This window comes from Trachemys scripta, chromosome 7 (assembly GCF_013100865.1).
Source record: "Trachemys scripta elegans isolate TJP31775 chromosome 7, CAS_Tse_1.0, whole genome shotgun sequence".
NCBI classification, from domain to species: Eukaryota; Metazoa; Chordata; order Testudines; family Emydidae; genus Trachemys; species Trachemys scripta.
Genome location: NC_048304.1, coordinates 93,606,147 through 93,632,229, shown reverse-complemented (window position 1 = coordinate 93,632,229; position 26,083 = coordinate 93,606,147). Strand labels below are relative to the sequence as shown.

The 26,083-nt window shown below is 44.7% G+C and overlaps 1 protein-coding gene across 2 annotated transcripts in view; it reads right to left on the bottom strand.

The window, feature by feature from the left end:
* The window catches only part of HECTD2 (HECT domain E3 ubiquitin protein ligase 2), a 73,626-nt gene extending 53,648 nt beyond the window's left edge, over positions 1-19,978 (bottom strand). The window contains exons 1-2 of one of the 2 annotated variants that reach the window (XM_034775337.1): positions 19,714-19,978; positions 9,524-9,653 (exon numbers count right to left, since the gene is read on the bottom strand). In XM_034775337.1, the coding sequence (XP_034631228.1) occupies positions 9,524-9,653; positions 19,714-19,914 (331 nt within the window). In that variant the 5' untranslated portion in view covers positions 19,915-19,978. Of the gene's footprint in view, positions 1-2,562; positions 2,734-9,523; positions 9,654-19,713 lie in introns of those variants that run through there. The other variant, XM_034775338.1, reaches the window with a different exon arrangement.
* Between the last annotated feature and the right edge of the window lie 6,105 nt (positions 19,979-26,083).

Below are 26,083 nucleotides of genomic sequence, written 5' to 3'. Positions count from 1 at the left end.
AGAGATTACACTACAGTACTTTTTTTATCATGTGTATAGTGCAAACATTTGTAATAACAAATAATAATATAAAGTGAGCACTGTACACTTTGTATTCTGTGTTGAAACCAATATACAGTAAAAGCTGTTTTATCCGGCACTTCACCATCCGTAAAGCTCTATAAACCAGCATTTTTGATCTTCATTGAAATTCCGGTTTATAAACCGATTGGTGCGGGGCAGGGTAAGGGGGTTGGGGCACAGGAGGGCCTGTGGCACAGAAGGGGTTGTGGAGTGCGGGCTCAGGCAGGGCATTTGGGTGTGGGAGGGGGCTCGAGGCAGCGGGTTGTGGCACGGGGTGCCAGATCCGGGGCGGGCGGGGGGAGGGAGTTGCTCACCTTGGGCAGCTCCTCGCAAGTGGCGACTTGTCCTGGCTGCTCCTAGGCAGAGGCGCGGAAGGCTGTCCCCGCCCTACCCCATGCATTAGCTCTGCAACTCCCATTGGCTGTGGTGGCGGCGCCTGCAGGCGGAGGCAGCGCGCACCCACTCCCGCGCCCCAACCCGCTGCCCTGAGTTCCCTTCCGCATGCAAACTCCCTCCCAGAGCCCGTGCCCCGCCCCCCTCCCGCACCCAAACTCCCTCCCTCTTAGTTAACCGGCATTTTTCAGTTACCAGCACCCCCACTGCCCCAACATGCCAAATAAAACAGCTTTTACTGTATTTGAAAATGTAAAAAACATCCAAAAATATTTATAATAAATTTCTATTGGTATTCTATTATTGTTTAACAGTGTGATTAAATTGCAATTAATTTTTGAGTTAATCTCATGAGTTAAAACTAAGATTAATTGACAGCCCTATATTGTATTATTCACAGCTCTACCACAATTTTTCAGCATAAATCTGGGAACACAATATAGTAAAATCTCATTCGGTGGGCAAATTAGTGATAGAAAGGTGATGGAGGTGTCATTTGATTCCTAAAAACCTACAGAATCTCAGTTTCAATTGTGCCGCCTTCTGTGGCATGGTGGGGGGGCTTACTGCTCCCCTGGCACCCAGCTTCAGGTTGTCCGGTTGGTAGAAATTTTGATAATGCAGTGCTGTCAGAAATGGCTCAAGTTGGGTATCATTCGAAAGCCCCTTTCCCCCATCAACACAATGGCACCAAACATGACAAACCTAGAACAATGATATATATATATATATATATATATTTCGAGAAAATGTTTAAAATCAACATTTTTAAAATTATACCTTAACAGAGGGATGCATTGCTTACATAAAAAAGACATTGATCTTTTGTAATCCTAAGGAAGTTAGCCTTGAGATGTAGTACTGAAAACATTTATTTATCAAAGTCATCATCAATGTCATCTCCATCTAGGGCACCATTGCTAGACATAGTCTCACACTGATCCTTGTCTGAGTTGCACTTGCATATGTCTGTGCAAGGCTGGCGGCTGGCCAAACATTTGCAGAATGGTAAGCATCTGGTCTTTGCACATGAGCATTTGATTAGCTGAAGTACTGACTGGGACCACATGGTATTTCACACAACTGGTGTGATCAGTTCATTCTTCAAGACCCAACCATGCCCAATAGGGGAGGGTAGTTCTGGGTATGGTCGATCATTCAAGAGCCATTCCATTGCTTGATAATTTGCCCTCATGACACCAAGTATAAATTGCCCTCAGCAATGGCAATTTTTCTCTGTTTATCTGCTTCTTGGAAAACATCCACCAACGTAGTTCTGCAAGTGTCATAATGTTAGTCTTCAAATGGTAAACCTGGTATATTAATGCTTCCAGTTCATTTATGACCGCATCAGTGACTGTCTCACACGTTCCGAGAACTTTCAGAGCGAGGAAAGAGTCTTTGGAGGCTGAATCAAACACCTCCCAGTAAGATATCTTATTATCATACTAACAGAAGGTCAGACTTTTTACATCTCTTATTTCAGCGAGGTAGCAGGCAATCATCCCAGAATAGTTGGTTAAATCTAAAGCAAAAACGTATTTTGCTATGTCTTCCAGTGTGAGATGCAAATTCTAATTAGCAGATCGAATAAAGAGCAGCAAAGACTCAACCATCTTCATGTATTACTGCACTAGTCCAAAAGTTGGCTTTGTCACCAATTCAACCTCATTAAATGTCATGATCCATTCTGTGATATTGCAGCTCTCCATCATGTACAATAATAGTCACTGAATACGGACTGTACACTGGATGTGTGGAACTCGTCTTGAAGTCCTGTATCCTTTGAGAAACAACTTAAAACACATCAGTATGCTTTTCAAAGATGATATCTAGTTAGCATTTTTGAAGGGTAACAAGTGTTTGGGTGTGTGATTCTACAGCACGTCACAACTTTTTCCCTGCAAAAATTTGGTTCACAATGCCAAGTGTTGTGTTCAATCAGGTCCTCCGGGGTGATATTCTCCAAAGATTCTGCTACTAGTTGGTCTTTGTCTCCCCATTAATGCCTAAAAATGATTGAGACCAAAGTAAAAACAAGGATACTGTAATAAATTACTCTGGGATTGTAATTAAGTAATGTAAGTTATGTAACTATATGCATACCATTTGAAGATGGATTCCAGTTATTTCTGGATGGATGCTGATGTCTTAACTAGTGCCTCATTACAACTCCTTTGGCATAATAAACAAAACTGATAATCAATACCACTCTACTGTTTCTTTTTTGCTGAAGATGGGAAATCAATCTGAAGTACTTCTTCCATGTGTAGTAATCTGTAACATTAAAAAAATGAATCCAGGTATCATCTTCTGAACATTAACTGATAGCATAGTACTTGTCAGAATTCTGGGCGAAGGTAGGCAGGATTAGTGGCAGGAGCCTGAGATTCCGGAACTGAAGCCAGGAGTCAGAGCCAGTGTCAGGGTCAAGAGTCAAGCTGAGAGTCAAACCAGAGTCAGGAGTTAAGACAAGGGTCAGAGACAGTCAGGAATCAGGCTGAAGGTCAATACCAGGTACTAGGGTCTGTGTGGCAGTTCTAGGGGTCAATCGGGAATCAGAATTCAAGTCAGAACTGAGGTAAATACTGAGAGTTCAGGAACAGAGAAGCAGGGTAGTCATGACAGCTAGCTAGGGATCCACGTTGAACCTCTGTGGATTATGGGTCACAGGGAGCGGGCAGGTAGCAGCTGCTGCTGGGTGGCAGTGAGGGAATGGTGTAACCCAAAGTTATTATCTCCACGACCCCCTTGTCTGTTGTAACATGCCACAAGGCCTGCTGGAAATGGCAAAGGCAATCTCCAAAAGTGGGAAAGTGGGCAAAGGGTTGCAGCTTACAAACTATAGGTGAGGGAGGAGTCGAACCCTTGACCAGCCCATGAAAATTGCTGTTTTGATGACGACTGGATACTTGATGATGGAGGGTGAGATGCTCTTCTCCTCTGGAACCTTTGTCTTTTTCTAGCAGGTTTGGTGGTTCAGTGAAAACTAGAGAATTGAGCTGGAAGCGATCACTGGGCAGTTTAAGACCTGCTAAATCTTCTGTTTTACCTTTGTGCGGCTTGTCTTCGTCCGTCCCTCCACGAACGTAAGTCGACGTCAGACCATTCCATTTTGTTGCGAGCACGTTCTTTCCATTTATGGCCAAAGAGTTTTGTCATGGGATCAGCCCAGCGTGTTTTCGGTCTGCCCACAGTTGCTTGTAGTCTCTGGGGATCCAGTCACTGATGTGGGTTGTGCACCTATTGTCTTGCCTGTGGACTACATGATCCGCCCATCTCCACTTTGCATTGTACATTGCCTGCACCACATCTGTTGTTTGTGGGGGTGTATATACCCAGACACTTCAGTGTGGCCCTAGAATCCTTCAACATGTGCAGAGACTTGTCCATAGTTCCTGAGAAGAGTTTTTGACCATCAAACAGGAGGTTTTCACCAGTACACCTCTACTCCGATATAATGAGACCCTATATAACATGAATTCGGATATAATGCGGTAAAGCAGCACTCCGGGGGGGCAGGGCTGCACACTCCAGTGGATCAAAGCAAGTTGGATACAACACGGTTTCACCTATGACTCGGTAAGATTTTTTGACTCCCGAGGACAGCATTATATCGAGGTAGAGGTGTATTCTGAACTACTCTTGGAAACCCTGATGACTGGAGCCAAGATGCCCTGTGCATGACAACTGCTGTGGAGATGATCCACAGCATCTAAGGACACCTGAAGAAAGGTTTTGACTAATAAGTAAGGCTATGTTTTGGTCACAGGTATTTTTAATAAAAGTCATGGACAGGTCACAAGCAGTAAACAAAAATTCATGACCTATCCATGACTTGTACTATGTACCCTTCACTAAATCTTGGGGGGGGGGGGTGGCCCAGGGGTGCCAGGTGTGCTCATGGGGAGGGCAGCCCAGGGGGTGCCATGGGTGCTCAGGGAGTAGTCTGGGGCACACCACAGCCTCGGACCCCTGCTGGTGCTGGGGGAGGGGGTTGGCAGGCTTCCTACCCGGCTCCTCGGAAGCGGTGATGTGTCCCTCCCTCAGCTCCTAGCACCGCATGGTGCCCCTGCCCCAAGTGCTGGCTCCACAGCCCCCACTAGCTGCGGGGGTGGTGCTTCTGCGCGGAGGCAGCACGCAGAGCTAAGGGAGGGATATGTCGCCACTTCCGGGGAGCCCCCAAGGTTAGTGGTGCCCAGAGCCCTCACCCCCTCCTACATTCCAACCCCCAGCCCTGAGCCCCCTCCCACAACCAAACTCCTGTTGCTGCAGAGGGGTAGGGGGCAGTGGCCTGAGACTGCCCCAGCAGTGGCTGGTGCGGCTGGCCCAGGGGCTGCCCAAGCTGCTTTACTAATAAGAGACCCTCCTTAATGATGATCTGGAATGCTTCTGTGGAAGATATTCAATAAAGGATGCAAACTTCTTCTAATTTGTGTAATCATACTTGTCCGTGATCACCTAATAACTTGCAATCCAAAACTGGAGGGTCATGGATAAATATGCCTTTAGACCTGCTATTGACCCCAGTCATTTACAGCATTCACCAGCAGTGAACTAATCTAGGGGTGAGAAAACAAAAATTCTTAGTCCCTTGTAGGAACAGAATATTTCTTATCCACCAATTTACAAATCGGTGGGATGGAGGCAGGAGTTTGCTACACAGTTTTTGCTGGATCCAGGAGCACTTCATTAATTGGTAGCACAACCTGGATGGGTGTTGCTGACAGCAAAATGTCCAGGCGCTCATGTTGAGAGTCTTTATCCTCCTCAAGAGGTATCTGGAGGCATTAACCACCCTCTTCACAAGGTGCTGGAATTGACAAAAATTGTTGGCCATCAAGGGTGGTGGAGGCGTGACTGCCTTGTCCGGAGATGAAATAGGGCCTTGAGGGGTAGCCTCCTTGTCCACCCTAGCCTCCTATTCCTTTAAGGTCTCTTCATGGTGGCGGTTTGGTATAGGGGACTGTGTGGCTCTAATCTCCCTCTGGAATGGAGATGGAGGTCTGGCAAATTTTTGCCGATACATCACCCAAGGATCCCAGTATAGCCACTGAGGAAGCCCATGCAGGATAGGGGATATTACTCAGGGCTGATTCCACCATTTCTGACATGGATGAGGGTCCTTGTCAAAATATGGGTTCCTGGAATGATGCGGAGGTGAATTCTGCACTGAAAAGGAGGAGTCTGATTGAATGTTCCTTCAGCCTCTCCATTGTTATCCAATGGGAGGGCCTCATCAGAAAAGGGCAGAGAATTCTGCAGTATTGGGAAGTGATAGTAATCTGGAGACTGGGGCCTCAGCACCAAGAGTTGTTCAGTCCCCAAAAGCAGTGGGGACTCCTGCTCATCTAACACTGACAAGTCCCTGCTGTAGTGGAATTTCTGAGGTACCAAGTGGGTCAGTACTGACACAGCAGATAAAACAGTTGGTTTGGAGCTTGTAGGCACTGATGCCAAAGGCTTCAATTTTGTTGACAATGATGGAATTGAGTATGAAGGTACCGTTGGTAAGGCTGAGGTAGACAGTGACATTGTGAAGGAATGTATGTCTTGTACCTCCCTGTCCTTCATTGACAGTACCGGGGCCGTGCTGGAGCCTTGTTTCTCTGAAGTGCTCTGGGCTCTCCCTATTTCACTGGTACTGGAGGAAGAGTTTGACACCATGGTACCACCTTGAAAGGTAAAGATTTCCAACACCAATGACCTAGTGAGAGATCAGGGCTTGTTGGGAGCTGACTCCTTGTGATGAGAGGCAGAGCTCTCCTTTTTTGGAGTCTTCCCTGAGTTCTTTCCCTTCCTAGGAGATACCTTAGCTGAAGATAAAGAAGCCCTGGATCTTTTCATCGAACTCCATATTTTATCTTGATTTTTCAATCTGCCCTGCCTTTGCTAAGATTAGTCAGATCAAACAAACTATAACACATCATACTTAAAAAACGTTTCATTGACTCTCTCTCTCTTTTCAAATATCTTGTTTCTCCCTTATTTATACTACTAATTTTCCCCCTCTTTTTATTATTAAATTATGTACAAGAATTTTGAGATATTGTTTGGATGAAAGATGCTATACAAAAAGATGTCACATACAATAAATGCATATTAAACCTATGCTCATCTAAAACTTTTATCTGCAACCCAATAGGTATCCGGTTTCACTAAAACTTGTTTGAGAGTTAACCAAACACCAAAGTATTATTGCTAGTCTGCTGCCAATTCCATTAATCCCAGCAGGAAGCTGCATCTGAAGAAAGAATGTCAGTTCTTTTCACCGACATTAATGACAGAGTCAAACTACTGATGTGACTTATTCAGATACTACTCATGAGACGACAATAGATGAAACCTGACCTCAGACCGCTGAATATCAGTAGCACTGATTTTCGAGAGTGTTTCTTGCCAGTTCTCACAGCTGGACTTTTAAACAATCTGAAGGCAAAAGTAGTAATCAGCAACAAAGAGGACAGTGAGATACTAAATTAATCTCAAACTGATGTTCTAAACACTTCCACCATGCATAACAAACGCACAGTTACTCCACTGTACACCATATCATAATGCTCTGTAAAGGTACAAAAATATTCATAGTTAAAAACCTGGTACTTGAGTTCCATTCAGCTAATACTTGGAACTTTATGTGCTGAATTGATAAGCAGCAATAATGTTTTCTTTTCTTATACTATTGTGTTACCATATTTAGCTGGTTGCTTAGTTACATTAGGTAAAACCTTAACCAATATGTAACAAGCAATGTGAAAACTCTGAGGCACAAAAACCTTACTGGTATGGGAGGAAGTGATTATTACAAAGACATTAAAAATGAATGGGTCTAGAACACTGGCATTTCTGAAATGACTTGACAACCATTGAGCAATCAGCCTTTCCAATCAGTCAAAGTGAAAAAACCCTATCCATATTTTAACTATACAGTAAAACTAGAAAAAACAACCTGATTAAAAAGACTTTTCAGTATAGATATTTATTGCATTGTATTGTAATGCCAATTCAATCTTTGTAGCTGCTATTATACCAACTGTACTTAAACATAACATCAAATTATCAATAGTATTTGCCTTATCTCATCTTTTTCATGGTATATATTGCATTCCACGAACTTTAATTTATCAAGGTTTTAACGTATTCATTCACTTGTATTTTTTTTTAAATGCCATAATTCTCATTAAAATAAAGGAACACAAAGGAAACACTTTTAAAATTTTGGGTTTATTTCAATGAGCAATTTCCCAAAGCATAAAGTTATATATCAGTATCTGGTACAATCTATGAAAGACACAATCAAACAAGTTTTGAAAAATTTTCTACTCCTCATCATAACAGAATATTATGAAATTAGGTCCTGATACTGCAAATTCTGTGAGACTACTCAAGTGTTTGCAGGATTGATTGTATAATACGGAGATAATCTAGTCATAACCAAATTAAGTTTTTCTGAATGAATACATACATGCATACATACAAAATCACTATTGCTGTGGTAATAACAATAACCAGGCATCTATGTTCCCTTCAAAAAGCTGGACCTAAATTCTTCTGGCACTCAAGTGAAGGACAAGATATTCTCTGGCAACTACAGATAAATTGAAAATTTGAGATTTTTTTAAAATTGAAATATGGACGTGAATTCTAGAAAAGGTACTATATCAATTGCGTTACTTATTTCAATATTAAATTTATTTTACTATTCCAACTTTCAATGTGCTGCAGATTTTGGTATTGACAACACAAGATTGCATTGTACAATTTTTCACGATGCTGGAGTTTTATAGTTGAAAAGGAAACAACTGGGGTTTGTGGCATCAGCAAGACAAAGAAAATAGTTTGGGATTGTGGAACAAGCATTAACTATACATTACACTATACAACTATACATTAACTATTCATTTCTGTTAAAAATGATTACCAGTGAATTTAATATTGACCAATTGGCATCATTAGCTTCCAGAGTTAACAGTGCACTGATTTGAATGGATAATTTTACATTTTTCAGAGCTCTTTTCAGATTTAACGGCACTGCATCAGTTTATACTCAGTTTACATTTGAAAGGTTTTATTTACATTTATAAGGGTGAGAGGGAGGGCAACGGGGAGTTGGTTGCAGCTTCTTGTTTCAGGACCCCTGGCCCTGGTTTAAGCTAGGGCTGCAGAGAGGAAGTGTGAATTGACCTATGCCAGTGGAGCAGAGGGCACAGCTCTGACCTGATTCATAAAACACCTCCCCTCTTGGCTTTACCCACATGCTGTCCCTGACACACCCACTCCCAACTCTACACTGGGATAATCCTCCACTAGCCTTTTCTGACTACTTTCAGGCTACTTTGCTCTGTTTGTATTGTGCAAAATAACCTGAGCAAACTGGAGAATCCTCCCCAAAATATCTAATTTAAGATGAACTACATGATTTATAGGTTCGTAATTGCCTTGCCTTTTGCAGTTCAGTGATCTGTGATTTGAAGTACTTGTCTACTCAAAAACAGCTATGAAATGTAATGTTACATTTATTTTAATACACCTAGCACCGTACTCACACTATAGCCAGCATGGATACAGATAACATCATCATTAAGTAATATAGGGCCCAATCCTGCAGGGTATAGTCCACTTTCTCCTGCAGAATATCTACATTATTCTTCTTCAAGTACCTCTTTAAATCCTATCTTTGCCATGATGTCTACAAAAATCTGCCATCTAACGATAGATAGGCAGGTGTCAAGCTGTGATTACTGCTACTGACTGGCTCTGCAATTTGTGCATCTAGAGACTCTACACTAAAACTTCTGATTATTACTATTACTTTGTCCTCCATTCTCCATCCTCTGACCCACTTGTTTGTCTCACCCACCCTGTTAGGTCTTGTCTTTTAGAATGTAAGCTCTTCAGAGCATGGAGCTGTTTAATATATGCTGATACAGTGCCTACCACAATGGAGACTCAACATAGTTAAGGTTTGAAGGCACTATGGTAATACAGATAATTATTGCAGCATATTGAACGTTTCCCAGAGTAATTTAATAACTTAACTAAATAACAAGGCATTTTATTCTCTTACCATTTTTGATGTTGGGTATAACAAGTTGTGTAGGTGAGCTGCTGCTTCCGGCTGCTTCTTTCTTTTGGTTGATAGTGGAAATAAAACTGCTAAAAGTAGAAAATTGGCTTTTGGTTCCTCTATCCAATCCCTGTAATTAGGAAGGCAGTAATAATAATAAAGCACTAATATCTATTACTGCAAAAGTAATTTTACTCATAAATTATTCTATGGAACACTTAAACAACATGCCTCTTGAATGAGGAACAGATTCATGAGTAATACTTAAATATTTTTGAACAAACTGAATAACAAAAGCCACTGTAAGATTCCTTCCCATTTTCCTCGTGTTTTAAAAGGCATACGGTAGTTTACAGTATTTAAGGGTTCTGTAGATAAATTGGGAGTAGCAGATAAGACTAAATGATTTCAATATATTATTCTAACTCACTGTCTCCTAATTAATAATTACCTTTGTATTTCTTATTTGCATGCAACTGAGTTTATATCCAACAGTGCGTCTCACATTCCTACATCAAAATACCTTTATGTATTACTACTGTTTTTAGAGCAGAAATCTAAAAAAATCTGATGTTTAAAAATGTCCCCAATTTCAGTGTTCAGTCTAATTTTAACCACCCATGTGTGGAATGAATTTTGTTATGTGCCCACCAATATGGAGGTGGTGTGTGACACATCACCTTTATATTGGTGCACATAACAAAATTAATGTGGCGGGGTGGGACCAAGGGGTTCGGAGTGTGGGAGGGGCCTCAGGGCTGGGGCGGAGGGTTGGGATGCAGGGGTGTGAGGGCTCTGGCTGGGGGTGCGGGCTCTGGGTTGGGGTCAGGGATTAGGGGTACAGGAGGGTGCTTCGGGGCTACAGCATGGAGAGAGGACTCCCCCCCAGCTCTCTTTCCCCGCAGCAGCACCTGGGCTTCGGGGGAGAGTCGCCTCTCCCCACCATGGCAGCTCCAGGACTGGGACCACAGGACAGGCGCCCTTCCCCCGGCAAGTCCAGGCCGGGGCTGGGTTCGGGCCGAGGGAGCGGCACCCCTACCCCAGCAGGTCCACAGGCAGGTTCCCTGAGCGCCTGAACTTAGGCATGTGGCCATGAACTGTGGGCTGACTGCTGGTAATGTTAATCTACAGGCCAATCAGAAGGTCAATAACTTGAGCTTTCAATGTTGGCTGCCACTCAGCTTACAAGTAAAAGGTTAACTATTGAGCATTCTCTAAGACAACAAGAGAAGCTGCTTGAACATCTGATGCCAGTGAGGAACCTGCATAAACCATTGCCATCAATACTGTATGCAAATAAACTTTAAAAATCAGCATCGAGCCTACATGAACCAGTATGATGGAACATGCAAATAACTATTTATGTCAATTCATTTGAAGGGCGAGATTATTATTTTTGTTCCCTTGAGAAACAAACACTTCTATAGAATTTTACAAAGGTGATATTATTCCTATTTTACAAACAAACAAAGTGAGTCTCAGAGAAGCTAAGTGACGTGCACAAGATCACACAGGACGTCAGCAGCAGAGTAGAGATTATTAGAACTCTCAAGGCTCAATTCACATTTGGCATAGGCAAAATGCAACCTGATTCTGCAGATCCAAACAATGCTCACGACTCACATATCTGAGGTGAACATGGGCCACTGAAGATAAAATGCTCCCTATCCTCCTCCAATCAGGAGGTCCTGACAGACTATTGGTAAAGGCAGGTGGACTCAACACTCTTGAATCTCTGTCAAGGTTTTTTTATGGAACTATGGAAATAGAAATAACAACATTTGCTGAAAGAGGGTTTAGGACACTTAAGTTTCTGGCATCAAGGCTGAACTCCCTGCAAGAGGTAAGGCACTCAGCTTCCTTGAAGCCTGCCATCAATGTAATACCTATTTATGAAGCAGAGCCCGTCCTTTTCCTCCCTTGAAGAAAGAACAGGAAGGTGAAACAGGCCCCAGAAAATGCAGAGTGGCCTTTGTTTCCTTTGCAGAGGCCACCACCTGCTCCTCAAACAAATTATCTTTAGTGAAAGGCAAGTTCTTAAACTTTCTCTTGCTGGAATCTGGATACCTACAGCCAAACAGAACTATTGATATCCTAAGGCAGAAGCCCTGATGCACAGAAAAGGTCTGAACTGACTGCATGGTCAGATCAATGCACTCATGTACAAGTTTCTTAAGTGCCCAACATTTTTCTTAGGTAAGAGAATAGGTCATGATGGAATCCTCCTTCCATAGTTCCACTTCACCTATGGCCAGGAAGGGTCACAATGCAAAGGGCTACAGCCATGTATAAGTAAACCTTTCATCCAAATGATTCTAAGTGCCACAGTTCAGGATTCTGTGATATACTACCTATGTACTGACAGCCTTTCCTTGAGCCCTGACACCTCCATCACCAAGCTTTCATGAGAAAAATGGTAAAGTAGCAGACAGCAAGGTATACTTTTTCTCATCAACCACTGAGACCAGGAAGCTGGATCTGCTGCACGTTCATAACTAGAACAGTAACTGGTTGATGTACATCCAAGGAGTTGTTTGGTTCATCAAGGAATAATTACAAGACAGTCTAGTCAGGTCAGTTGTACAAATATATAGTGGTTGTCTAGCACATTGCCATAACATATCAAGTACAGGAAAATCTAGTGGAGTATTGCAGAAGGAGTATGATGCTCATTTCACAAGCTGTCAGGTGTGTTAGTGTAAGAGCATCACATAAATTTGGACAGATCATATATACAGGGATACAGCAGCAAAGTTAATGCTGTTTAGAGTTAGTTAACTGCATTTTCACATTTACAGTGTTTGGGGGGTTTTTTTGTTTTAAAGCAAGGAGACTGCAACTTAAAAATTCCTTGCATGTTAAGGTCAGTGGTGTTTTTGTTTGTTTGTTTGTTTTTTTAAGTAAAACTACAAGTTCTAATAAGGATTTTTTTCTTAAGCTGTTATACAAACTTGCAACTTTCATTGTAACTTAATAAGGTTGGGTCTGAGAATTCCCTTTTTCTTTTACAAGTGTTTTATAAGACCTGATCTGCGTTTTATAACACTGATCTTGATGCACCAACAAGAAATTTGGGTTTAAAGAACCTGTAAGGTGCACTGGATCTGATAGCACACTATACAAGCTCCTGGAACCAGATATCTGGGTTTAGTGAGCACTAGGGTGCAGCAAAGCAATTTTCCAAGGTTCATCAGCTTCATCAAAGCAGCTTATAAAGTACTTGCTCCATAACCAGTGACCTTAGCAGCCTTACCAATTTTGTCTATTCAGCTTGAAAATGTCTCTCCATGCTTACATGAAGAGAAATCCAGGGCCATGGAGAACACCAGGCCTTGTACAATGACTCCTTTTGCAAACTTAAAAGTCCCACCAACTCTCTTTCCATAATTAAAAAATGCATGTATCTCCAGGGTTTGAAAATCCCACACATGACTGACGAGAGACAGCTGCAGGCCCAGAGCTCTACTCCTCAACACAGCTTTCTGCAGGAATGTTTGGACTACAGGTGCCCACTCTGCATTGACCTCTGAGCTGCTGCTTAAAGTCATATTCAGTGGTGAGATCCCCAACATTGTTCCCTTGACTGTACACAGAGGTAAAGTTCCTCATGACTTCATAGCTTTACCTGCTCTCCACCCCTACAATCCTTAGGGAAGCAGGAGTAAAGTTGTGGATTCGATGGTCTTCTTTCTTTATATTGTTAATTATTTTAACACGCTTTTATTACACCTTCTCTTACTAGTATGAAGAACTCAAGTCTTCTGATTCACTCTTCATATAAGAAAGGCACAAAGTGGATGAAAGCATAATATTAGGAGCCAGGAACTCTTGAGTAATGATCCTAGGTGTGAAACCAACTCCCACTACGTGACAACAATCTAACTGTTCTGCCTCAGTGTCCCCATATGTAAAATGAGTAAATACCTAACTCAAGACTACTGTAAAGATTAATGTTTTAAGTAACTGAAGATACAAAGTGCTAAGTAAATGTATTATTTATAAAAGCCCTTCATGCATCTACTAAAGTGGGTTTATTGCTGTAGATCAACCTATTTAAATCTCTTTTATACCATTTTAGAAACAAGGCAATCAAAACTGAATGAAATATTAAAAAGTCACAGACATATTTACATTATCTCACTGTAATGTTTTATGCTGTTTTAACCGGACAATTATTCACTTTTTAAAAAACTTCTGCAGCATATTGACCTGACATCTTCCTTGAATTAACATTAGAATAATAGAATCATAGAAATGTAGGACTCGAAGAGACCTCGATAGGTCATCTAGTCCAGTTCCCAGCAATGAGGCAGAACTAAGTATTATCTAGATCATCCCTGACGGGCGTTCGCCTAACCTGTTCTTAAAAACCTCCAGTAATTCAGATCTAGATTCAAGTTATAATATCTGCACTCTGACAATATCAATTAACCTCAGCATAATACTCTTCAGACCTAATATAACAAGATTTTGATTTTAAACTATAGATGGTACAGTGTACTAGCTTTTCACCAGTTTTCCCTTGGCCAGAGGAGGTTGAGTGGGCTCCCTTGATTACCTGGCAGTGCCTTTTCCTCCCCTCATTCTGCCCAGAGCAAAAGCATGTGTGGTGCGGCTGCCAGCCAGGAGAGCACATGCATATGGGAAGAAGGGATAGGATGAAGGGGCAAGGCAGAGGCAGCCTGCAGTAGCAGCTTCTGGAGCCAGAAGAGGAAGGGTGAGTGATTCCCAGCAGGGGCAGGTTGGCTGGGCTCCCCACACCACAGAATGAGTGGGTAGCCCCTTGGGGGAAAAGGGAAGCTGGCTCGCCTCTGGCCCTCCCCCTCAGTGGGGCAAGAGCACATATGTGTGGTGGGGGTGCAATTCAGTGCAGCAGTTGCTTCTCCTGAGTATATGGCTCTTAGGGGGTAGAAGGGCTGGCTGGGCTCTCCCACATTACAGCGTGAGAGCATGCACAGTGGTGAGGTAGCCAAAACAATGAAACACACACAGCTGAGTGTTGCTGTGGCTACAATTGCAGCCAAAATTGAGGCACAGCTGAGTGTTGCTGTGGCTAGAACTTTAGCTGGAAGGGGGAAAAACTGGGGCACAGCTCAGTGTTGCTATGGCCAAAAAAGATCCCAGCTGAAACTGGGAGCCTAAACTGGGAAATTGAGGTACAGCTCAGTGTTGCTATGACTAAAATCTCAGCTGAAAGGGGAAACTGAGGCTCCTAAGGAGTATTGCACAATATGGGATATCTACCAGAGGGTAGGAAAAGTATATATGCAGTAGCTATGCTTATAATAGAAGACCTTTTACAGAGCGTGACTATGGATAGTGAGGGACACTTCAGTCAAGGGACCCTGACTTGCAGCCCACATGGAGGCGGGGAAGAGAGAGGAAGCTGTCCCTGGGGAAGGAGCATAAGATTAGCCCAGAGAGGGTTTACTCATATACACATACACAGCACAGGGATAGGGACAGACCCGCAAGTGAGAGCATGCCATAGCTTGGGGGCAGGGGTGGCAACAGGAAACCTTTCCCCTCCTGACACTGGGTAATTGAAGCACAGATGTTACAGTTGCGTTAAGACCAACTTTGCAGCTGGTGGTAACCTGGATACTCTTATTTGCAGCAAGGGTGAATTCAAGAGGATACAAGCCCGCTGAATAATACCAGCAAAGAAATCACAGTGAGCCTCCGGCTGGCTTGTCTGGAGTCTGCATCAGAGACAGGAAGATCTCTCTACTTGCTGTTAATAAACTGCAGGATTGTAGGAGTTGGCTATGGAGGATTGGGATGTCCAAGATTAATTTGCATGAACTACAAGCCTGGCCATCTTCAATTTCACACCTTAGGTGGTGCCCTGGGAATGGATATTTTGCACTTAGTAGATGGCTATTTCCTCAGTTATGGCCAGATCCTATTTATTTAGGGAAAAGAAAGAGATGGAGGTTTTGAGTGTTTGAAAATCTCCTAGTCAGTGCAATAGGATTTCCATGAAGGGAGCATGGATGACAGTTGGACCTGAAAGTTGATTAGAATATACTTGGGGACATCTGTTCTGGGGTTTTCACCAGAGCAAGCAGTGCTCATTGGATCTGGGGGAGGATGAGAGTATAACCAGACAGAGCTCTCTCTCCTTCCAGTGGCAGAGACTACTTGCAAGAATGAAGTCAGAGACCAGAGAGGCGATTCAGGCAGAAGTCCGTATTAGTAACTAGCCATTCGAGTTGCTCAGAGTATGAGGGAGGTGGAATTTGAGCGCTGGTGCTGGCAGCCAGTGAGGAAGCCATTCTGGTGCAGCTAGACCTCCGGCTGCTTAGTTCTTGATTGACCATTTTGTCTTAGTGCAACTTAAAGCTTCAATATTCAGCTGTACATTGAAGATGTGGAGGAATTTACTTTTTTCTCGATCAGGGATATTAAGGAGTTCTGCAAGGAAGGATCTACATAGGTCTTCAGAATTTAGAGATCTGCAAAGGGAATGAGGAGGGAAGCAAAATGATAGATCTCACACAACGACTTTCAGTGTGTCAAAAATCAATTAAAGGATGGCAAGGTGAAATAATATTTCAAGAGTGTGGGGAAGCTGAGATTTGCCCAATCAAATCACTAATGAAGGTGCCACTCTTTCTTCACAGAGGAGTTATCTTGGGAAAGGATTTTCAGTTTATGGCAATGTCAAAGCACATGTTGTTGAGGTTCCCCTGATAAAGTGGGAGCCCATTCTGTCAGGACTGGATTGGTTACATCAAAAGCAGAGCTGGGCAAATTTTTATGGATTCACAGTACTGTGCCTCTTTTGGGTAATGCTGATTTCTAATTTGGCTCCTGAACCAGTGAGGTCTGAATATCACTGGCCTATAGCATAGGGCTTAGGGCAGGAGTGGGCAGACTTTTTGGCCCAACGGCCACATCTGGATATGGAAATTGTATGGTGGGCCATGAATGCTCATGTAATTGGGAGTTGAGGTGTGGGAGGGGGTGAGGGCTTCGGCTGGGGGGTGCAGGCTCTGGGGTGGGGCCAGAAATGAGTTCAGGGTGGCCAATGGCATCTGCTGGGGCGATGCTTGAGGCAGTGACAACGTGCGGAGCTCCCTGGCTGCCCCTATGTGTAGAAGCTGGAACGGGGACATGCCGCTGCTTCCGGGAGCTGCGTGGAGAAAGTCCCCCTACGCCGCTCCCCGGAAGGAGCTCGAGGGCCAGATTAAAACGTCTGAGGGGCTGGATGTGGCCCCAGGGCTGTAGTTTGCCCACCCCTGGGTTAGGATATTCACATGGGAGATCAGAATTCAAGTCCCTGCTCCAGAGTGGGGATTCAAACCTAGGTCTCCCACCTTCCACATAAGAGCCCTAAGCTAAAGGTTATAAGAGGAATGGACACATGCTTTTCTAAAGGTGACCCACATAAAATAGACTTTTCTGATTTGCTGACAAATTCTGAACATTTTCAGAACCAAACCAATAGTTCAGTTTATTTTTTGGTTTGCTGGCAAAACTGAAAAATAAACTCTTTGCCAAGCTCTAATCCACAGCACATCCTGGAATAGGAACCTAAGAGATTATGCCTATACTTGGTGACATCCAAATGCATATAAAAGTATGGAGGTTCCTATTGGGAGGATAATTCAGTGGTTTGCACACTAAACCTTCAGGATCACGTGACTGGGTCACAGGAGTTGGTTACTAGATGTTCAGAGATAAGATTGTGCGTGTGGCACACAGGCAGATGGCTAGTTCCTCCAGGAATATGCTGCTGGGCATCAATGATGAGGCAGTTGAATTAGCATGAATGCAGGGGTGCTCTAGAGGGAGCTGGGAAATGGGTCATGAGAGTCTGTCTGGATCTGTGCAAGCAGACAAGCACAGTTCCCCTGGAGGTTCAAAGGTGGGTCTTGGTAGAGAGGCGAATCTGAATTGGCATGGCAAGAGGGACATGCTCTAAAACCAACTTATAACTCTCTCATACTCTTTTGCAGCAAGGAAGCAGACACCTAAAATCATTCTAGTACATTTGGGTGAAAACAATTTGGGATTTCATTAGTGGATTGACTTCCTAATTGGAGCCCAAAGAGATATAGGGCAGATTCACAACATTTGCCCAGGACGTGACTGTAAACTTGTCTGAAAAGCTTCAGTAGATATGGTGGCGAGCCACCTGACCTGTGCAGCTTGACAAAGCCAGTAGTCATATGAAGCATCTGGAATAGGATCTGGGAAGATCGGTAATTATCCACCCAAAATATATTTGGTACCTGAATTATTCAGGTAATGGGGTACACCTACTCTGCCACTGGGGAAGGAACTGTTAGCTATTTGGGAACCTAGCTTGGGGTGTGTGGGCAGTCAGCCAATCTAATTGCTGATGTCTCCTTAAGGCTGGTGTCCAGTACAGGTAGTCATTCCATAGGAGGACCAGTTCCTTGATGAAATGGAATTGGATGTAAAGAAACTGGGTAAATGGGCTGGGGCAGGTAACATCTGGTAGAGCAAAGAGACAGCCCCTTTCCTCAGCCCCATAACCTTTGTATGAAGGGAAGGTGGTGGGGGTCCTCACAACTAGCTGTGGAGGCGTGGGGAGCTGATGGCAGCCCTCCAACAGGTAGAAGTAACTTAAGGAATCATGACTTGCACTCTAACAATTTGTTCCCAGATGAGTTAAATAATAAAGCTGTGGCCTTACCTAAGCCACATTCCTTGCTCTCTGTCTTTCTTTTCATGTGTCCAGGCCAAGTGGCAGTTGGGTGACTGACTCCAATTGACTTTCAACAGGAGTTAGAACTGTCATTTGTGCCTCTGATTATCTCCTAGTAATTATGACTTGAGTTCACAAGTGCAAATAAATCTAGCAATCTTATCCAAGTCCATATTTGTGCAGATTAGAGATTTGCAAAATTGACAATCTTTTTAATGAACCAGAGGCCTTGAATTTGATTGTACACAAAGACCAAGGTGCACTGGCAGAATTGTACAGAAAAGTTTACAGTCTGCCTTCACTAGCTGGTCTTTAATACTGTCAGTGTCATAAGCATTGCAGTAACTCAGTTCAAAAATTAAATTGTGTAAAATGATGAGTTCTAATAATTCAGGCATCATTTAAATCTACTCAACTAAAAGATCTCAGAATTCTGACACTAGAGGATTAGTGAAACTATTGTTTGCTCCTTTATTCTATGAAAATAGTCCCCAGTTACTTGAGCTAGTTAAAAAATGGCTAATTATAGCAAGGAAATCAAGGTTAAATTGTGGGAAATGTTATATATTCATCAGAAATAAACTTTAAAATTCCAACAAGTACAGAGATTTCACTAAAATAATAAGGTTTATTACACTGAAAAAATTCCATTTATCTATCTTTCTTTATCTTCAATTTTATTAGATAACTTCATGGAGGATAGGTCCATCAATGGCTATCAGTCAAGATGGTCAGGGACACAACCCCATGCTCTGGGTATCCCTAAACCTGAGACTAGATGACAAGGGAAGGATCAATTGATAAATTGCCCTGTTCTGAAGTATCTGGCACTGGCCACTGTCAGACGACAGGATACCATTGTTCTCACGCAATATGGCCATTTTTGTTTCACACATTTATAAGTTTAAAGCAATCTCCATTAACCCATACAGCAGTAATTCTATCACCAAAATATTTTGTCATCTTTGTTTAAGCAGACTGAAGAACATAAAAGAATCTTCTAAATAAATTCTTTAAATACTGCAGACAATGCAATGGGTTGAAAATAATTAGCATTACATTACTTTCAATATGGTAAATTTACCATAAGTATATTACACTCTGAAAAAGTGTTTTAAAATCAATTTGCAGTGCTGTAGACCTCACTCATGTCCAACAAAAAATGGAAGTATCACTATAAAACAAACCACATGCAAATTTAAATTTCACAGCTACGTCACTGATAATTGGTACACTTTCTAAAAAACAAAAAATTAAAACACCTCAAAGCAAGTAACACAAAAAAGAAAAAAATGTCTATTAAGAATAAAATAAAGTAAAATAAAAAAACTTTAAAAATTAATCATTTTGCTTCCTGGTTTTCAAGCCCTTCTTTAAAAAATTGGATTAAATCTGAGTTATGCTCTTAAACGAAAAGTGGCAGGTCACACAATCCCCTTCATAATGATTCACAAAGCATCTGTGTCAAGAGCCTTATGGCATCAGGAAAAGGCACTTGCTCTCCACATACCCCAGCAGCAGTATTAGATGCGGTCAGGATAGGAGGCAATTTCTCTTTCTCCTTTTCTTTCTCCCCGTCTTCCTCTTCCTCCTCCACTGACGGGGGAACAAAACTGTCCTCGCCCATTTTGTAACCCAGCAAGGACCCTTTCTCGGTAACAGCGGGGAGATCTGAGCCGGCTGTGGCAGCCTGCGGGGTCTGCAGTGACATCGCTACTTCGCCCAGCCAACACGCACCGGGTCTACGACACTTCCCCGCCCCCACCAAACCCACAAACACCCCCGAGTAGCCCCTATACCCCAGTCACCCCCTCAAACTCATCACCCCCAACAACCCACGGCCTCCCCACGCGCGCCCACGGCCTCCCCCAAGGCACCAGCCCCCGGTCACCTGCTCCACCCGGGTCGCCCCCAAACACCCACCGCCTCCCCAAAACCACTGAGGCCACTTAACACCCCAGGGAACAGAACCAGTCACCTCCGCAGCCCCCCGGGACCCTCCAACCAGCTCCCCTCACGCCCCCTGCCCAGACCGCCCAGCGCACTGCGGGCACAAGCTGCGGTGCCGCAGCGGGCGCTACTCGCGGGCTCACACACACCCCCGCACGGCTCGGTGGGGGGGAGCGCGGCCCTGCCGCCCTCAGTGGGCCCCACCGGCCAGACCTGTCGCGCTCCCCGCTCTCGGAACACTGCCCGCTGCCCTCAGCGCTCCAGGCGGCCGCGGCTGCCCGCGCCCCGCTTAGCCGCCTACAGCCCAAGAGTTGGACAAGGAGCCGGCACAGCCGCCATGTTGTTTACGGGCTGCTCATAGAAACGCGCTTGGCGACACACGAGCGAGGCGTGGAGGCAGCGGGGGACACGGCTACGGAAACTCCGCAGCGTAAGAAATGCCGCGGTGCCCCGGTCACGTTGCAGGGACTGCCCGCTCGTTCTGCGCAGTCGCAAGCTCGAGCGCTCTGGGAGGGCGGGCGTAGGGGAACCAACCCTTTACGTCATGGGCGTACAGCCCGCCCAGGGACTCCGCAACACCCTCCCCCGCCCGAGGGCGGGGTCTCACAGGGCTCGCCAGAGGGGGCCGCGAAGGGGTTTTTCCGAGCCCGCCATGGTGCGTTCCCTCAGCCGCACCCGTGAACGGAGCGCTGTACCGCGGGAGCGAGCATCGTCTGCCCCTCCCCCGCCCGCACACAGAGACTGCCTCCCGTCACCCCTCCTCACAGGACAGCGGAATCCCTCGCCCTCCCCGAGCGGGGATTTCTCCTCCTCCCCCCCGTATCAAACCAGCCCTTCCTCTGTCGCACCCCCCAGGTAGGGTGACTAGACAGCAAGTGTGAAAAATCGGGACAGAGGGTGGGGGGTAATAGGATCCTATATAAGAAAAAGACCCCAAAATTGGGACTGTCCCTATAAAAATCAGGACATCTGGTCACCCTACCCCCAGGTGGAGGTTAATTCTCCTCCCATCGAGGGAGTCTCCCTAGCTCCCTCCCCCAGCATTTTAAAGCAATTCGGGGATCAAACCCCCGTCAATTTCCAGCTTTGAACCCCCAGGATAGCTGCCCTTCTGAAGCGTCTGAGGGCTGGGAACAAAGCTTTCCCCATCAACCGCATGGCGGTAGGCAACAAACGTCCCCAGGAGACAGGGGAAGCCAGAGCCCTCACCAATGACCATAGGGTGGCCAACTTTCTATTTGCAGAAAACCCAACACCCTTGCCCCACCCCTTCTCTAAAGCCACATCCCCACTCCCTCCATAGCTCACTCTTCCCCACCCTCACTCACTGTTACCAGGCTGGGACGGGGGTTAGGGTGTGAGAGGGGGTGAAGGCCCCGGCTGGGGGCTCTGGGGTGGGGCTGGAGATGAGGGGCTTGGGGTGCAGGAGGGTGTGAGGGCTGCAGCTGGGGGTGCAGACACTAGGGTGGGGCCAGCCAGAGATGAGTTTGGGGTGCAGGAGATGGCTCCGGGCTAAGGCAGGGGGCTGGGGTGTGTGTGGGGGGTGCAGGCTGTGGCTGGGGGGGGGTGGGATCTGTGGTGGTACTAGGATTTGGGGTGCAGGAGGGGGCTCGGGGCTGGGGGGGTTGGAGCATGGGATGGGGTGCGGGCTCAGGGCTACGCTTACCTCAGGTGGCTCCTGGGAAGCAGCAACATCTACCTCCGGCTCCTAGGTGGAGGCGCCACCACATGGCTCTGCGCGCTGCCCGCGTCTGCAGGCACCATCCCCTCAGCCACGGTTCCTGGCCAATGGGAGCTGCTGAGCTGGTGGGGTGGGGTGGAGACAACACACAAAGCCCCCATGGCCGTCCCTCCGCCTAGGAGCCAGAAGGAGATATGTGGCAGCTTCTCAGGAGTCACATGGAACCGGGTAGGGAGCCTGCTTGTGCTGCCAGCTGGACTTTTAACGTTTCGGTCAGCAGTCGAAATGCGGATGTCGAAAACCGGATACCTGGTAACCCCAAATGACCATCTTCAGGAAATAGTGCAAAAACTTTCCTCCTCTTCCAAAAACGCTGTCCACCTTAAGAATGATACAACATGGACGCCCCCTCTTATATCCAATAAATCCTGACGGACCCACCAAAGAAAGGGGAAATAAATAAAATCTAAATAAACCCTAACCCTGCAGAGTTTTTATCCTGAAAAGGGAAAAGTACCACAGATGAGGAAGTCCACTGGAGATTTTACATGGAAGCTCCTTAGCTACTATGGTGATGGGTGGCAGTATAAAACAGTTAGGCAAATCAATAAGGTGGAATGGAGGGAGAGAGGTGTCCACCAATAATTGAATCTGTTTTGGCTTGCTACAATATTTTAAATTTTTTAGCACAATAAACAGTGAGGGATAGGTTTGCCCCCAATTTCCATACATTCTCCCCAGCCTATTAAATTTATTTCCAGGTGTCTCAATAATATTTCCTTATCAATCAATCTAAAAGTGTTACCAAATAGCTGCTGCATGATTGCCAACTTCTCTTTTCCCATCAGAATGGACAGCATTTTTAAAAAAAAATAAAAACCAGGAGTTATTTCTTAATATTGTCAAATGAAGTATTGGATGGTTTGGAAACTGGGAGCACATTACTTCAAACAAAGTACCTAATCCCTCCCCCTGACCCCTCTTTTCCTTGACAACCAATAGCTGTACCAGGCTCTGAAGCCTAAAGCCTCCTACTGCCTAGAGTCACCCCACCACATGCTTCACAGTTTTAACTTGGAGCCTACTTATTTATGTTCTAGGCCCACACTGCAATGGCACTACATCCCTGATTCTTGCATGGGCCAGAAAACACAAGACTGGGATTTGGAGCACTATAGATTCAGTGGCATTCTAAAACTCACCACAGTTCAGTAGAGAGTTCCCCAGAGCCCATCATCAACACAGCTATCTCAGGTTCAGTTTGGGGGTGGGAACTTCAAATGGAGCTGTGGACTGTCAGGTGCAGAGAGGTTGGACAGATGGCTGATTATACTGAAACTAACATAAAGCACTAGTTTCATTATAAAGAGCCCAATAGGGTTGTTTAAAAAAATAAAAAGAATGGGAGGAGGGTATTTCAGGGAGCTGAAATTTCTGTCATATTTAAGCTTTCATTTAAGGAGAAAAGTTCTAGCCCTTGTGGTTGTAGAGCTTCTACTCCAAATGTGAACAATGCACTGTTCTCTGACAGCTTCGGTTACACCTAGGTTTTCCAGCAGCTTGAAGTTGATGAGACTGGTCAGTTTCATTAATATTGATTAAGGGCAGTGGTGAGCTGGAGCTGTTCGCAAGAACCAGTAGTTAAAATTAGAAGTCGGTGTAGAACCGGTTGTAAAGGGGCCGGCAGGTCGGCAAACTCCGGTCCGCAGGCCACTCCTGTCCTGCCCGCCTGAGCTCCTAGATGGGGAGGCTCCCCCGGCCCCTCCCCTACTTCCCTCCCCCCGTCGCAGAGCCCCAGTGCGGGCAGGAAGTGGGTTGGGGGGAGAAACAGGCACATGGGGCTTGTACTCACCACGCGGTTCCCTACCGGGTCTTTGGTGGCATTTCGGCAGTGGGGGGGGGGAGGGGTGTCTTCACTCGCCCCGGGTGAAGGATCCGCCGCCGAAAACCCGGAGCGAGTGAAGGTCCCCATCCCCCCGCCGCCAAAGTGCCACTGAGGACCCGGTAGGGAACTGGTTATTAGGATTTTGGGAGCTCATCACTGATTAAGGGTATCTGTGAAACTGTCAATTTCACTTTGCGACTGATTGGGAAAACTATGAGCAACAGCAGAAGCAGACAGGCTAGGTCTTCCTGCAGGCAGGGACACAATAGCAGTCCCTGTAGTTCTGGAGACAGTCACAGTGTTGGGAAGGGATCTAGTAGGACAACCTCCTCAACATTCTGGCAGCTGTTGTGGGGACAGGAGGAAAAGAGGGAGAGGTTTGATGCTCTAGGCCCATTTATTATATCAAAATTAACACAGAGTAACCTCTTTCTGTCAGCTGCCAAAGAGAGAGAGGGGGAATTCAGATTTATATCAGACACCCATTAGCCATAGGCTGATAGATAAAAAAAAATAAAATCCCGGAGCAAGATGAAGCGGAGGGTTAGAAACGTAATTTTTTAAAAAGCAGGATCTAAATCCTTCAGAAACTGATGGGACCTCAAAGAGAAATGTTGATACAATACCACTAATACAAACTCAGTCTTACTCCTGCTTGTTATTATTCTGTACTATAGTTAGCGGGAATTACAATTTTTCTTTAGAGTATTGTTTCTCAAAACTTACAATCATGTGTAAAAGAAAAATGCACATACACATAAAGAACAAACAAAAAAATAAAAATAAGGCAGGCAGAAATCCAGCAGCAGGTTGGGAGCTACCCAATTTATTGCACTGAATGCAATACGTATGGTTGCTGTATGTATGCATTCAGTCCAAGCAGCTCATGGCCCTCTGAGACAAGAGTTTGGGCTCTTGAGACCAGAGTGGCTGAACTGGAGAAGCACATAGATAACACTTTTCAGGACACAGCACAGTCCCATCCCCCATCTGACAGCCTGTGTGCTGTTGAGGAGTGTGAAAGGAGAACTTGGAGTGAGGGAAATGATCCCATAGTTGGGAACCTCCTTCCAGATGATGTCCGGGTAACCTCTCACACTGAGGACATCTCTCCAAGGGAGGGGACCACTACTATTAGGAAGAGATGGTAATAGTAAAAGGGGTTTCATTCATTAGAAATATAGATAGTTGCGTTTGTGATGACCAGGAGACCTGCATGGTGAATTGCCTGAAGGGTGCAAAGGTTGCAGACCTCTTGAGACGTCTACCAAGGCTTATGTGCATTGTTGGGGAAGAGATGGTGGTCATGGTAGATGTAGGAACCAATGACAAAGGAAAAGGTAGGAGAGAGACTCTGGAGGCCAAATTTAGGTTGCGAGATAAGAGAGTAAAGTCCAGGACATCCATGGTAGCATTCTCTGAAATGCTACTAGCTCCAAGCACAGGGCCAGTGAGACAAGCAGAACTGCAGAGTCTCACTGTGTGGATGAGACAATGGTGTTTGGAGGAGGGATTTAAGTTTATTAGGAACTGGGGAACCTTTTGGGAAAGGAGGAAGGATAGGCACCTAAACCAAAATGGAACCAGATTGCTGGCAGGTAAAATTTAAAAAGTCGTAGAGGAGTTTTTAAAGTAAGGGAAGGGGGAAAGCCGACACGTGTGGAGCACGTGGTTCTGATGACACATTCATTAGGTGAGGATTTATTAAAGAGGATATTCTATATCCTAATAAAGAGGAGAGAGGATAGAAGTTATAAAGTACAGGAACTGAAGAGAAACAGTCAAATGAAAGACAATCTGATGAAGCTAGACAACAAAATATTGACATATTTTATAAGTGCTTGTTTACAAATGCAAGAAGTCTAAATTCTAAGATGGGTGAACTTGAGTACCTGGTATTAAATGAGGATATAGATATAACAGGCATCACAGAAACTTGGTGAAATGATAGTAACCAATGGGACATGGTACTATCAGAGTATAAAATATATAGGAATGACAGAGTCGGTCGTGCTGGTGGGAGAGTGGCACTATATGTGAAATAAAGCATAGAATCAAATAGAGTAAAATCTCAAGTGAATTTCCATGGTTGAATAATAAGAATATAGCAGTAGGAATATACTGCCGCCCACCTGACCAGGATGGTGATGGTGACTATTAAATGCTCAGGGACGTTAGAGAGGCTACAAAAACAGAAAATCCATTGATGATGGGGGGATTTCAGCTATCCCCATATTGATTAGGTAACATGTCACCTCAGGATGGGATGGAGAGATAACATTTCTAGACACCATTAATGACTGATTTTTGGAGTAGCTAGTTCTGGAAACCCAACGGGAGATGCAATTCTTGATTTAGTCCTAA